This window comes from Salvelinus fontinalis, chromosome 17 (assembly GCF_029448725.1).
Source record: "Salvelinus fontinalis isolate EN_2023a chromosome 17, ASM2944872v1, whole genome shotgun sequence".
Classification (NCBI taxonomy): domain Eukaryota; kingdom Metazoa; phylum Chordata; class Actinopteri; order Salmoniformes; family Salmonidae; genus Salvelinus; species Salvelinus fontinalis.
Window position 1 is genome coordinate 14,688,870 of NC_074681.1, and position 13,137 is coordinate 14,702,006.

The 13,137-nt window shown below is 43.1% G+C and overlaps 1 protein-coding gene across 3 annotated transcripts in view; it reads right to left on the reverse strand.

Moving 5' to 3' along the window:
• LOC129813757 (rho-associated protein kinase 1-like) overlaps positions 1-13,137 on the reverse strand; it is an 85,579-nt gene that overhangs the window by 31,734 nt on the left and 40,708 nt on the right. For all 3 annotated transcript variants that reach the window (XR_008753192.1, XM_055866258.1, XM_055866257.1), the window contains exons 2-8: positions 7,440-7,521; positions 4,787-4,887; positions 4,466-4,603; positions 4,100-4,275; positions 3,010-3,094; positions 1,091-1,235; positions 95-233 (exon numbers count right to left, since the gene is read on the reverse strand). Coding sequence is in view for 2 of the 3 variants with exons in the window: in XM_055866258.1 (XP_055722233.1) it covers positions 95-233; positions 1,091-1,235; positions 3,010-3,094; positions 4,100-4,275; positions 4,466-4,603; positions 4,787-4,887; positions 7,440-7,521 (866 nt within the window). In the remaining variant the exon portion in view is untranslated. The remainder of the gene's footprint in view (positions 1-94; positions 234-1,090; positions 1,236-3,009; positions 3,095-4,099; positions 4,276-4,465; positions 4,604-4,786; positions 4,888-7,439; positions 7,522-13,137) is intronic.

Here is a 13,137-nt window from a genome sequence, read left to right on the forward strand (position 1 = left end):
TTCTCTGATCAAACAGTATAAAATCAGGGCTTTCCGCACCACCAATTTTTATTTTCTAACCGCGGATAAAAAATAAAGTCATCATCATCCTCACCTGTCAGTCAGGAAGGCACAGATGAGGTTCTTGGCGTCCTTGGAGATGTCGCTGTCTTCAGGGAAGGTTAGTGCGTTCTTGTGGTTCATGATCTTACTGTACGTCCCCACCAACGAGTCAGCGTAGAACGGTGTGTCACCTATAGACACAAAACCACAGGCAGTGAGGTTAACTAGTGAACCCAGCCAAGACTACATATTTTCAATGGTTCTCAATGGGGGTTTGCTTAACCTAAACGTAAACCCTTAACTATTACCCTAGACTTGAACAAAGCTTTATCCCTATACCTAGCCTCTTCCTTTAGGTTGTGGCAATGTAGGGCTGGGGGATATATTAAGGTATACTAGTATGGATTTTTACAATACCGTCTATAAAAAGGTATTCTGATAGTGTTAATTAAATTAAAAGTTATACAAATTGGACAACTGTCAGTTTTGTCCTAGTTCGGTTGAGTATAAAACAATCAGAATGTTGGAAACCCATTAAAAGCACTTAGAATTAATTTGTTGCCATCATAACTAAAAATATTTTTCAAACTTTGTCTTTATTTTATTTTTATTTAACCACGCAAGTCAATTAAAAACACATTCTTATTTATAATGACGGCCTACCAAGAGGCAAAAGGCCTCCTGTGGGGACGGGGGATGGGATAAAAAAATTAAGTAAACACGATTCGCTACAAGTGGCCAATGTGTGAAACAAGATACTGTATATGCAGTAAAGGAGCAGCAAGATAGTATTCTTTCCAACTTCATCTTTGCATAGTATGGATTCATGGCATGATGATTACACAATATGACAAAACAAGGGGAAGACGTTATGTACTACCAGAGTCAAATAAGAGAGAGGGAATAGAAGACTATCCTCAATGGTATTTTTGCTGCCTGTAAATGAATGGGAATACTCTGCTTCAGAACTACAATAGGGGTTCAAATTGTACGACCAGTTTGTTTCTGATCGTAACAGCATGAGAAAAGGTCTCTTATTGCGACTCACCGACAAGCATCTCATATAGGAAGACTCCCACGGACCACCAGTCACATTCCCGGCCGTAATATCCATCTCCTCCCTGGGATTTTAGTACCTCTGGCGAAATGTAGTCTGGCGTTCCCACTGCTGTGTCGCATCGGACCATACCATCCTGAAAGAGCATTAATCATAAACTACTATTCTACTGTATTTATAAAACACTGCTGTGTCGCATCGTTCAAAGCTTATATGCTCTAAAATACATAAGCTTTCATTGTTCAAGAAAACAAATTGTAGGCCTAAGTGCTGATACAGTCCCTACAGAAAGTATTCATACCCCTTGACTTATTCCACATTTTGTTGTAATTACTGCTAGAATTCAAAATGGATGAAATTGATTTCTATCACCCATCTAAACACAATACTCCATAATGATAAAGTGAAAACATGTTTATTTTTTTTTGAGAAATCTCATTTATTCACAACTCTTTGTCAATACTTTGTAGGAAGTACATTTGGCGCCAATTACAGCTTTGCGTCATCTTGGGTATCTCTGCATCAGCTTTGCACATCTGGATGGAGATACTCTCCCATTCTTCCTTGCAGATTTTCTCAAGCTCAGTTTAGTTCGATGGGGTGTGGCAGGAACAGCAATCTTCAAGTCTTTCCACAGATTTTCAAATTAAATTTAAGTCTGGGCTTTAGCTGGGCAACTCGAGGACTTTCATATTCTTGTCCTTTAGCCAGTACAGCGTTGCTTGGCTATATGCTTGATGTCATTGTCCTGTTGGAACAAAAATCTACTACCCAGTCTAAGGTCAATTGCACCCTAAAGCAGGTTCTCAAGGATTTGCCTGTACTTGTCGCCATTCATTGTTCCCTCAATTCTAACCAGTGGCTAACACCACCATGCTCCACGGTAGGGATGGTGTTAGACGGGTGATTAGGTATACCTGGTTTTCCCCAGACAAAGCGGTTTCCATTCAAGCCAAAGAGTACATTTTTTGTATCATCAGACCACAGAATATTTTTCCTTATGACCTCAGTGTCTTTTACATGCCTTTTTCTCAGGAGCAGCTTCCGCCTGGCCACTCTCCCATAAAGCCCAGATTGGTGAAGTGCTGCAGAGACTCCTTCTGGCAGGTTCTCCCATCTCAGCCAAGGAACTCTGTAGTTCTGTCAGAGTGGTCAATGGGTTCTTGGTCACCACCCTGACCAAGGTCATTCTTGCCTGGATGCTCAGTTTGGTTGGATGGCCAGCTCTAGGCAGAGTCTGGGTAGTTCCATAATTTTTTCAATTTCCCCAATGATGAAGACCACTGTGCTCTTGGAAACTTTCAACACTCTAGAAATTGTTTTATAACCTTCCCCAGATATAAGAATTGTGATGAGGCAATCAGATCTACGGACAGTTCATTGGACATCATGGTATTGATTTTGCTTTGACATGCACTGTCAACTGGGACCTTAGAAACACACCTGTCTATCTAAATCATGTCCAAACAATTGAATAGAAAACAAGTGGACAATTTGTAGTGATCAAGAATGATCAAAAGAAATTTGATACACTCGATCTCAATTTGGAGTGTCATACAAAGGGCTGTTAATACTTATGTAAATTAGATAGACGCATTTCATTTTCAATAACATGTTTTCATGTTTTTGTTTGGTATTTTTTTTTAATTCAGGCTGTTACAACAAAAATGTGGAATAAGTCAAGGGGTATGAATACTTTCTGAAGGCACTGTTTGTAAGAGGAAGAATGCTAAGTAAATGTGTTAAAAGTTGGAAATATTGATAAACCATCACTAAGATTAATTAAATAGAGCATTTGGAAGAAGCAAACAGTTTAAACTCTTAAACAACAGTCTACTCTACAGGCTGATAGTGTCAATTAACTTCTCATTATCAGTCACGGTGCGTTGGAAGGCTAGTGCGATAGCTACCTTGTTCATTTTCATACAGGTCCCAAAGTCTGCCAACTTCAAGTGGCCTGCTTTGTCTAGCAACATGTTATCAGGCTTCACGTCCCTGAAAAACAGAAAAAGACACTTAAGGGATAATCAACAAGAGGCTATGCGTTCTCTGGAAAATAATGAATGACGTGGGAGGTGTCTTCCACGACGCGCTAGAGAAGTGAAATTGACCATCAATGGAGTTGCATTAGTTTCCAGAGAACGCATAAAGCCCTAAGTTGATTATCCCTTTAATACCATGGCGATAATTTAACACATTTGCCGGGAGAAATTTGTTCATTTGCCACTAGAAATGTGTCCAACATCCACTGAAGTAGCTAGCAAGTTTACAAGAGTGACAGTAGTTGCCTTGGTAAACAAACAAACAAACAGACTTGCTAGTTTAGCTAATCAAACCAGCAGTCCAGCCTGCCATTATGGAAATTGAATTCAACAACGGCAATAATGTTTTCAATTCGATGTTGCTTTCAACAGCAGCTCAAACACAGAACATGAAAGAATTAACTATAGCCATTGAATTCTACCGTGCAAATATACCGTGCATTATAATGAAATAATGCATGCCCTAGAATGGCCTTCAAGCCAATCAGATGGAGTATTCAACGATGCCATTGTATAAAGTAATTTATAAAATGGGTGGTTCGAGCCCTGAATGGTGATTGGCTGACAGCCGTGGTATATCAGACCGTATACCACGGGTATGTGACAAAGCATTTATTTTTACTGCTCTAATTACATTGGTAACCAGCTTACAATAGCAATAAGGCACCTCTGGGCGTTGTGGTACATGGCCAATATACCACGGCTAAGGGCTGTTGGCACTCCGCAACCCGTATTGCTTAAATAACAAACCAGCAATTCTTGAACCTAAAACATGATATTATACAAGCAAAGCATTCTCAAACCAACAGTACATTAAACGGGTGATTTAAGTCCCTGTCAAGGAAGCTTTAGAAGGGTGGAGAAAACGGCCACTACAGAAAAGAGGAAGTCGAGACACTAGAGCCACCTTCACAATAGAAGTGAAGAAGTCCAGTACCAGTAACAGCAACAGTAGTACCTGTGTATGAATCCCATGGCATGGATCCCGTCCAGAGCCAGCACCACCTCGGCGGTGTAAAAGCGGGCCCACTTCTCAGGGACGTCATAGTTGCTCATCAAGTTGACCAGGTCTCCGCCGGGCATGTACTCCATCACCATGTAGAGGTAACGGTCGTCCTGGAACGCATAAAACAGCTGTGGGGGGGGGGGGGGGGGGGGTGTAGCGACCAAACATCATTAGGAGGAATGGAGAAGAAAGCAAGAAAAAAGAAATTGTATTACAATTGCCAGAATCTCAATCACTGTGCTTCCTTACAGATTATTCCTAGTAAGCAAAGTGAGGACGAAACTAAGGAGTCACTTTAAAGAACTATGCGTTCCATACCTGCACCACCAGGGCGCTGTTGGCAAAGGCCATGATGTCCCTCTCCTCCCAGAAGAAAGCAGAGTCTGACCTCTTTATCATCTCAAACTTGCTAAGCAGCTTCATGGCATACACCTTCATCGTGGCTTTGTGTCTTACCTGGGAAAGAGCAGAGAGTCTAGTTAGGGCGAATGGCTTGCGTCAAGCCAAACCTATAGCCAAATAATAATAACGTTATACTTCATACATCTATTGCAGACAGATATAGAAGGGAACGCAGACAGACAGAAGTTTGTGATTCACGAAAGGACAAATTAGCATAACCATAATGGCGATCCTCACCAACTGCACTTCTCCAAACGCCCCCCGCCCGATAACCTTGACCACCTCATAGTCCTCTGCTTTCATCCGCAGGTCCCGGATCTTACTGATTGTGTCCTTATCTAAAGAAGAGAGGTGGAGAGATGACATTACAAGGAAACTTGTTAGAACAGGGTATATTAGTAAATTACTGAATGGACTTTGTCCACAGCATCAGGCAAAGAATACAAAAATAACACAAAAATAAAACCGCAGATGAAAATCTGTAATAATAACGTCACTAGATATCTGAAGTACAGGTACCATTGAACTTGGATGTTACATACACACTGGTTAACCTTGACCAGTGAGCCATGCCTCAGGACTACCTGGCATGATGACTCCTTGCTGTCCCCAGTCCACCTGGCTGTGCTGCTGCTCCAGTTTCAACTGTTTTGCCTGCGGCTATGGAACCCTGACCTGTTCACCGGACGTGCTACCTGTCCCAGACCTGCTGTTTTCAACTCTCTAGGGACAGCAGGAGCGGTAGAGATACTCTGAATGATCGGCTATGAAAAGCCAACTGACATTTACTCCTGAGGTGCTGATCTGTTGCACCCTCGACAACCACTGTGATTATTATTATTTGACCCTGCTGGTCATCTATGAACATCTTGGCCATGTTCTGTTATAATCTCCACCCTGCACAGCCAGAAGAGGACTGGCCACCCCTCATAGCCTGGTTCCTCTAGGTTTCTTCCTAGGTTCTGGCCTTTGTAGGGAGTTTTTCATAGCCACCTTTGCTTTGCTTGCAGTTTGGGGTTTTAGGCTGGGTATCTGTACAGCACTTTGTGACATCAGCTAATGTAAGAAGGGCTTTATAAATACATTTGATTGATTGATTCTTGAATTTCTTTCTACATTTGGGTTGCATACGGTTGAGAGAGATATTCATACCATCCCAGGTTGTGTTTTTTCTGGCAGACAAAGCAGTGAAAGAAACCTCTGTCTTTGAGCTGATTGGATTTCTCCACTGACTGCTTTACCGAGTGTGTTACAGTACTGAGAGCCTATCTGATGTAACAACTCTGGCTTCCCTGCCCTAGGGAAGATAGTATTCAGCCAAATTTGGTCATAGTTGAACAGGAGGGGTAGTTTTTCTATTTGCATGGTTCACAACTGGCACAAGAATGCATGGAAAAAAGGGGGGCTGAGTACAGTGCATCAGAGTTCAATTGATCTAAAAATAAAGCCAAGGACTAGAACTATTAAAATGAGACCATTTTGAATGCAGAGTTGTTTCCAGCAGTTACAGTTTCAGGGTTTCATAACTAAAGGTACATGATTGAGAAGTGAAAAAACAATGCGATAAAAATTACGTTTTTTTAACAAGCATTTTAAACATGATTTTAGTCCCACTTGGACTAAAATATGGGGGGAGAAAATAAAATCACTTGTTTGTGCTGTCCGCAGAGATGTTGGCTAATGTGATTGAGTGTAGCCTAGGCATATTGGCTACTGGTCTCATACAGAATATGATTAGACTACATGTCATGGGTTAGTAGTCTGCAAGGAGGAGAGCACTAGCAGTGCAAAGAGCACAGACCCCCTGAAGGGATGACATTGGCAACCAGCCCTTTCACAAAACAGCTAGCCCATTGCCATAATGTCCTTCAAGGCCTCTCCAACACTGAAAGTACCCAGCAAGACTAACTGAACAAATAGCCTGTGATAGATGTAGCCCCAATGCTTTACAGTAGCTCGTATTGACTGTTTATTTCCAATATGGGGAGCAGTTTGTGAAGAATTGTCCTCATCTATGGTAGAGGCTTTACTACCATTGTAGCCACATGCACATACAATATAACCATATTCATAAACTAATGACATGCCAAAGTTGCAGACAGTCCTTGTGTTAAAATCCCACACCCTCTAAGTTCCAGTCATATAGACATGGTGGTCCCCCAGTCTGAGGGGGACACCATGTGGGTCACCAGCCACTCATTAAAGCCCTTTTGTTGAGGACACTGAGTGGACTGAACTGTAGACACAATAGTGCCATGGAATGTATAGACGCGAGGCGGTGACCCCAAAACAGCCTCCACTCTCTCCTGTCTGTGTGCGCGTGTGCGTGCATGTCTAACACATATGATGTAAGTGACAGAGATTCTGCACAAAGGGAGGAGGACATGTTTATATTTTTTTTATTTTTTTCCCCCGTTATTTTACCAGGTAAGTTGACTGAGAACACGTTCTCATTTGCAGCAACGACCTGGGGAATAGTTACAGGGGAGAGGAGGGGGATGAATGAGCCAATTGTAAACTGGGGATTATTAGGTGACCATGATGGTTTGAGGGCCAGATTGGGAATTTAGCCAGGACACCGGGGTTAACACCCCTACTCTTACGATAAGTGCCATGGGATCTTTAATGACCTCAGAGAGTCAGGACACCCGTTTAACGTCCCATCCGAAAGACGGCACCCTACACAGGGCAGTGTCCCCAATCACTGCCCTGGGGCATTGGGATATTTTTTAGACCAGAGGAAAGAGTGCCTCCTACTGGCCCTCCAACACCACTTCCAGCAGCATCTGGTCTCCCATCCAGGGACTGACCAGGACCAACTCTGCTTAGCTTCAGAAGCAAGCCTGCAGTGGTATGGGGGAGAGGCACCTTGTATGGGCTAGCTACTTACATCTATTCAAGAAGTTGTCGATGCTTTTGTTTTTTCTCAGGGCTGGAAAGTCAAGGTCGTACACCAACGCGTCCAAGCCATCCTAGAGAGAACGAAGAGAAGCATTAATAGAAAGCATAGACTTCAAAACCTAAGACCACAACTGGGGCAAATTCTCTACAATACTCTAACCAGCTCACTACTAGCACTATGTAGCTAGCCTACAGTAGAACTAATATCTGGTGCAAAGCATGTTACCTGGAGGTTATAGGCTATAACCCAGCTAAAGGCCAAACCGTCACAATAAGCAACCTTGCAAGCAGTAGCCTCAAACGGGCTTAGGCAACAGTGGCCAAGGTTTTCAGCTAATCAAAAACAAAATATCCTATTTCTGTGCCACTTGTAGCTTAAACGGTTATAATTTAGTTAAACCAATTAATAGCAGATCTGATGACAGGTTTAAAAGGGCTGTGTTTCACAATCCATGTTTAGGGAGTTGGACACCAAGTCACATTAAATTATAGGGTTAGAGTTACACTACACACAATCACAGCAATGGTGTGACGTCAAACGTCTGACTATCTGGCCTTCAACAAAAGGATGGACAGAGCCTATTCAGTCATTTGGAACAGCTCATTACCATACAGCAAGATCTCAAAAAAGACCCCAGGGTGATGTACGTAAGAAACAAATTATCTATGGCGAGCTTAGCCACAGGCATTGGGCGTCACACAGGAATTAAGACTTCATTCAACACCCGGCAGCAACTCCTCAAAACAGCAACTGAAGTAACTGAAGAAGCATAAAGCCCTTCATCTGTGGGTTGTGATGATTTCCTGAACTTCTCAGGTCAGGGAGCTCTTCAATGCAAACGTGTCTGGTTGACAGAGTTCCTAACTTACACTCAACTTGGCAGGGCATAGACAATTAGCACCTTAACTCAAATGGACCTAGTCTGTGGGAAATGATGTAAACGCTGCAGTGACAGACAGTTATCTCTACAGCTCATCATGACATCCATATGATTATATTACTCCAACATGATGATTAACCCCCAATCATCGCCCAGCTGTGAACATAAGGGTCCTCAGAGCCTGGATCGGGCACTGCTGGGGAAGAAGTGCTACCGGCCGGCAGACCAGCGGGATTTAACCTAATCTTCCTTAATCCCGGATGTCTCACACACAGAGGGCAGTGGCACATCACAAAGATAGCAGTTGTAGCCAGGGCCTATAACAGGACATGTATGGTTAAGTTGTAGCCAGGGCCTATAACAGGACATGTATGGTTAAGTTGTATACAGGGCCAGGTCTATAACAGGACATGTATGGTTAAGTTGTAGCCAGGGTCTATAACAGGACATGTATGGTTAAGTTGTAGCCAGGGCCTATAACAGGACATGTATGGTTAAGTTGTAGCCAGGGCCAGGTCTATAACAGGACATGTATGGTTAAGTTGTAGCCAGGGCCAGGTCTATAACAGGACACGTATGGTTAAGTTGTAGCCAGGGCCTATAACAGGACATGTATGGTTAAGTTGTATACAGGGCCAGGTCTATAACAGGACATGTATGGTTAAGTTGTAGCCAGGGTCTATAACAGGACATGTATGGTTAAGTTGTAGCCAGGGCCTATAACAGGACATGTATGGTTAAGTTGTAGCCAGGGCCAGGTCTATAACAGGACATGTATGGTTAAGTTGTAGCCAGGGCCAGGTCTATAACAGGACACGTATGGTTAAGTTGTAGCCAGGGCCAGGTCTATAACAGGACATGTATGGTTAAGTTGTAGCCAGGGTCTATAACAGGACATGTATGGTTAAGTTGTAGCCAGGGCCTATAACAGGACATGTATGGTTAAGTTGTAGCCAGGGCCTATAACAGGACATGTATGGTTAAGTTGTAGCCAGGGCCTATAACAGGACATGTATGGTTAAGTTGTAGCCAGGGCCTGGTCTATAACAGGACATGTATGGTTAAGTTGTAGCCAGGGCCTATAACAGGGCATGTATGGTTAAGTTGTAGCCAGGGCCTGGTCTATAACAGGACATGTATGGTTAAGTTGTAGCCAGGGCCTATAACAGGACATGTATGGTTAAGTTGTAGCCAGGGTCTATAACAGGACATGTATGGTTAAGTTGTAGCCAGGGTCTATAACAGGACATGTATGGTTAAGTTGTATACAGGGCCTATAACAGGACATGTATGGTTAAGTTGTAGCCAGGGCCTATAACAGGACATGTATGGTTAAGTTGTAGCCAGGGTCTATAACAGGACATGTATGGTTAAGTTGTAGCCAGGGTCTATAACAGGACATGTATGGTTAAGTTGTATACAGGGCCTATAACAGGACATGTATGGTTAAGTTGTAGCCAGGGTCTATAACAGGACATGTATGGTTAAGTTGTATACAGGGCCTATAACAGGACATGTATGGTTAAGTTGTAGCCAGGGCCTATAACAGGACATGTATGGTTAAGTTGTAGCCAGGGTCTATAACAGGACATGTATGGTTAAGTTGTAGCCAGGGTCTATAACAGGACATGTATGGTTAAGTTGTAGCCAGGGCCAGGTCTATAACAGGACATGTATGGTTAAGTTGTATACAGGGCCTATAACAGGACATGTATGGTTAAGTTGTAGCCAGGGTCTATAACAGGACATGTATGGTTAAGTTGTAGCCAGGGCCAGGTCTATAACAGGACATGTATGGTTAAGTTGTAGCCAGGGTCTATAACAGGACATGTATGGTTAAGTTGTAGCCAGGGTCTATAACAGGACATGTATGGTTAAGTTGTAGCCAGGGTCTATAACAGGACATGTATGGTTAAGTTGTAGCCAGGGTCTATAACAGGACATGTATGGTTAAGTTGTAGCCAGGGTCTATAACAGGACATGTATGGTTAAGTTGTAGCCAGGGTCTATAACAGGACTTGTATGGTTAAGTTGTAGCCAGGTCTATAACAGGACATGTATGGTTAAGTTGTAGCCAGGGCCTATAACAGGCCATGTATGGTTAAGTTGTATACAGGGCCTATAACAGGACATGTATGGTTAAGTTGTAGCCAGGGTCTATAACAGGACATGTATGGTTAAGTTGTAGCCAGGGCCAGGTCTATAACAGGACATGTATGGTTAAGTTGTAGCCAGGGCCTATAACAGGACATGTATGGTTAAGTTGTAGCCAGGGCCTGGTCTATAACAGGACATGTATGGTTAAGTTGTAGCCAGGGTCTATAACAGGACATGTATGGTTAAGTTGTAGCCAGGGTCTATAACAGGACATGTATGGTTAAGTTGTAGCCAGGGCCTATAACAGGACATGTATGGTTAAGTTGTAGCCAGGGCCTATAACAGGACATGTATGGTTAAGTTGTAGCCAGGGTCTATAACAGGACATGTATGGTTAAGTTGTAGCCAGGGTCTATAACAGGACATGTATGGTTAAGTTGTAGCCAGGGTCTATAACAGGACATGTATGGTTAAGTTGTAGCCAGGGTCTATAACAGGACATGTATGGTTAAGTTGTATACAGGGCCTATAACAGGACATGTATGGTTAAGTTGTAGCCAGGGCCTGGTCTATAACAGGACATGTATGGTTAAGTTGTAGCCAGGGTCTATAACAGGACATGTATGGTTAAGTTGTAGCCAGGGTCTATAACAGGACATGTATGGTTAAGTTGTAGCCAGGGCCTGGTCTATAACAGGACATGTATGGTTAAGTTGTAGCCAGGGTCTATAACAGGACATGTATGGTTAAGTTGTAGCCAGGGTCTATAACAGGACATGTATGGTTAAGTTGTAGCCAGGGTCTATAACAGGACATGTATGGTTAAGTTGTAGCCAGGGCCTATAACAGGACATGTATGGTTAAGTTGTAGCCAGGGCCTATAACAGGACATGTATGGTTAAGTTGTATACAGGGCCTATAACAGGACATGTATGGTTAAGTTGTATACAGGGCCAGGTCTATAACAGGACATGTATGGTTAAGTTGTAGCCAGGGCCAGGTCTATAACAGGACATGTATGGTTAAGTTGTATACAGGGCCAGGTCTATAACAGGACATGTATGGTTAAGTTGTAGCCAGGGCCAGGTCTATAACAGGACATGTATGGTTAAGTTGTAGCCAGGGCCAGGGTCTATAACAGGACATGTATGGTTAAGTTGTAGCCAGGGCCAGGGTCTATAACAGGACATGTATGGTTAAGTTGTAGCCAGGGCCTGGTCTATAACAGGACATGTATGGTTAAGTTGTAGCCAGGGCCAGGTCTATAACAGGACATGTATGGTTAAGTTGTAGCCAGGGTCTATAACAGGACATGTATGGTTAAGTTGTAGCCAGGGTCTATAACAGGACATGTATGGTTAAGTTGTAGCCAGGGCCTGGTCTATAACAGGACATGTATGGTTAAGTTGTAGCCAGGGTCTATAACAGGACATGTATGGTTAAGTTGTAGCCAGGGCCTATAACAGGACATGTATGGTTAAGTTGTATACAGGGCCTAGAACAGGACATGTATGGTTAAGTTGTAGCCAGGGCCTGGTCTATAACAGGACATGTATGGTTAAGTTGTAGCCAGGGCCTATAACAGGACATGTATGGTTAAGTTGTAGCCAGGGTCTATAACAGGACATGTATGGTTAAATTGTAGCCAGGGTCTATAACAGGACATGTATGGTTAAGTTGTAGCCAGGGCCTATAACAGGACATGTATGGTTAAGTTGTAGCCAGGGCCTGGTCTATAACAGGACATGTATGGTTAAGTTGTAGCCAGGGCCTATAACAGGACATGTATGGTTAAGTTGTAGCCAGGGCCAGGTCTATAACAGGACATGTATGGTTAAGTTGTAGCCAGGGCCTGGTCTATAACAGGACATGTATGGTTAAGTTGTAGCCAGGGCCTATAACAGGACATGTATGGTTAAGTTGTAGCCAGGGCCTATAACAGGACATGTATGGTTAAGTTGTAGCCAGGGCCTGGTCTATAACAGGACATGTATGGTTAAGTTGTAGCCAGGGCCTATAACAGGACATGTATGGTTAAGTTGTAGCCAGGGCCAGGTCTATAACAGGACATGTATGGTTAAGTTGTATACAGGGCCTATAACAGGACATGTATGGTTAAGTTGTAGCCAGGGCCTGGTCTATAACAGGACATGTATGGTTAAGTTGTAGCCAGGGCCTATAACAGGACATGTATGGTTAAGTTGTAGCCAGGGTCTATAACAGGACATGTATGGTTAGGTTGTAGCCAGGGCCTGGTCTATAACAGGACATGTATGGTTAAGTTGTAGCCAGGGTCTATAACAGGACATGTATGGTTAAGTTGTATACAGGGCCTATAACAGGACATGTATGGTTAAGTTGTAGCCAGGGCCTATAACAGGACATGTATGGTTAAGTTGTATACAGGGCCAGGTCTATAACAGGACATGTATGGTTAAGTTGTATACAGGGCCTATAACAGGACATGTATGGTTAAGTTGTAGCCAGGGCCAGGTCTATAACAGGACATGTATGGTTAAGTTGTAGCCAGGGCCAGGGTCTATAACAGGACATGTATGGTTAAGTTGTAGCCAGGGCCTATAACAGGACATGTATGGTTAAGTTGTATACAGGGTCTATAACAGGACATGTATGGTTAAGTTGTATACAGGGCCAGGTCTATAACAGGACATGTATGGTTAAGTTGTATACAGGGTCTATAACAGGACA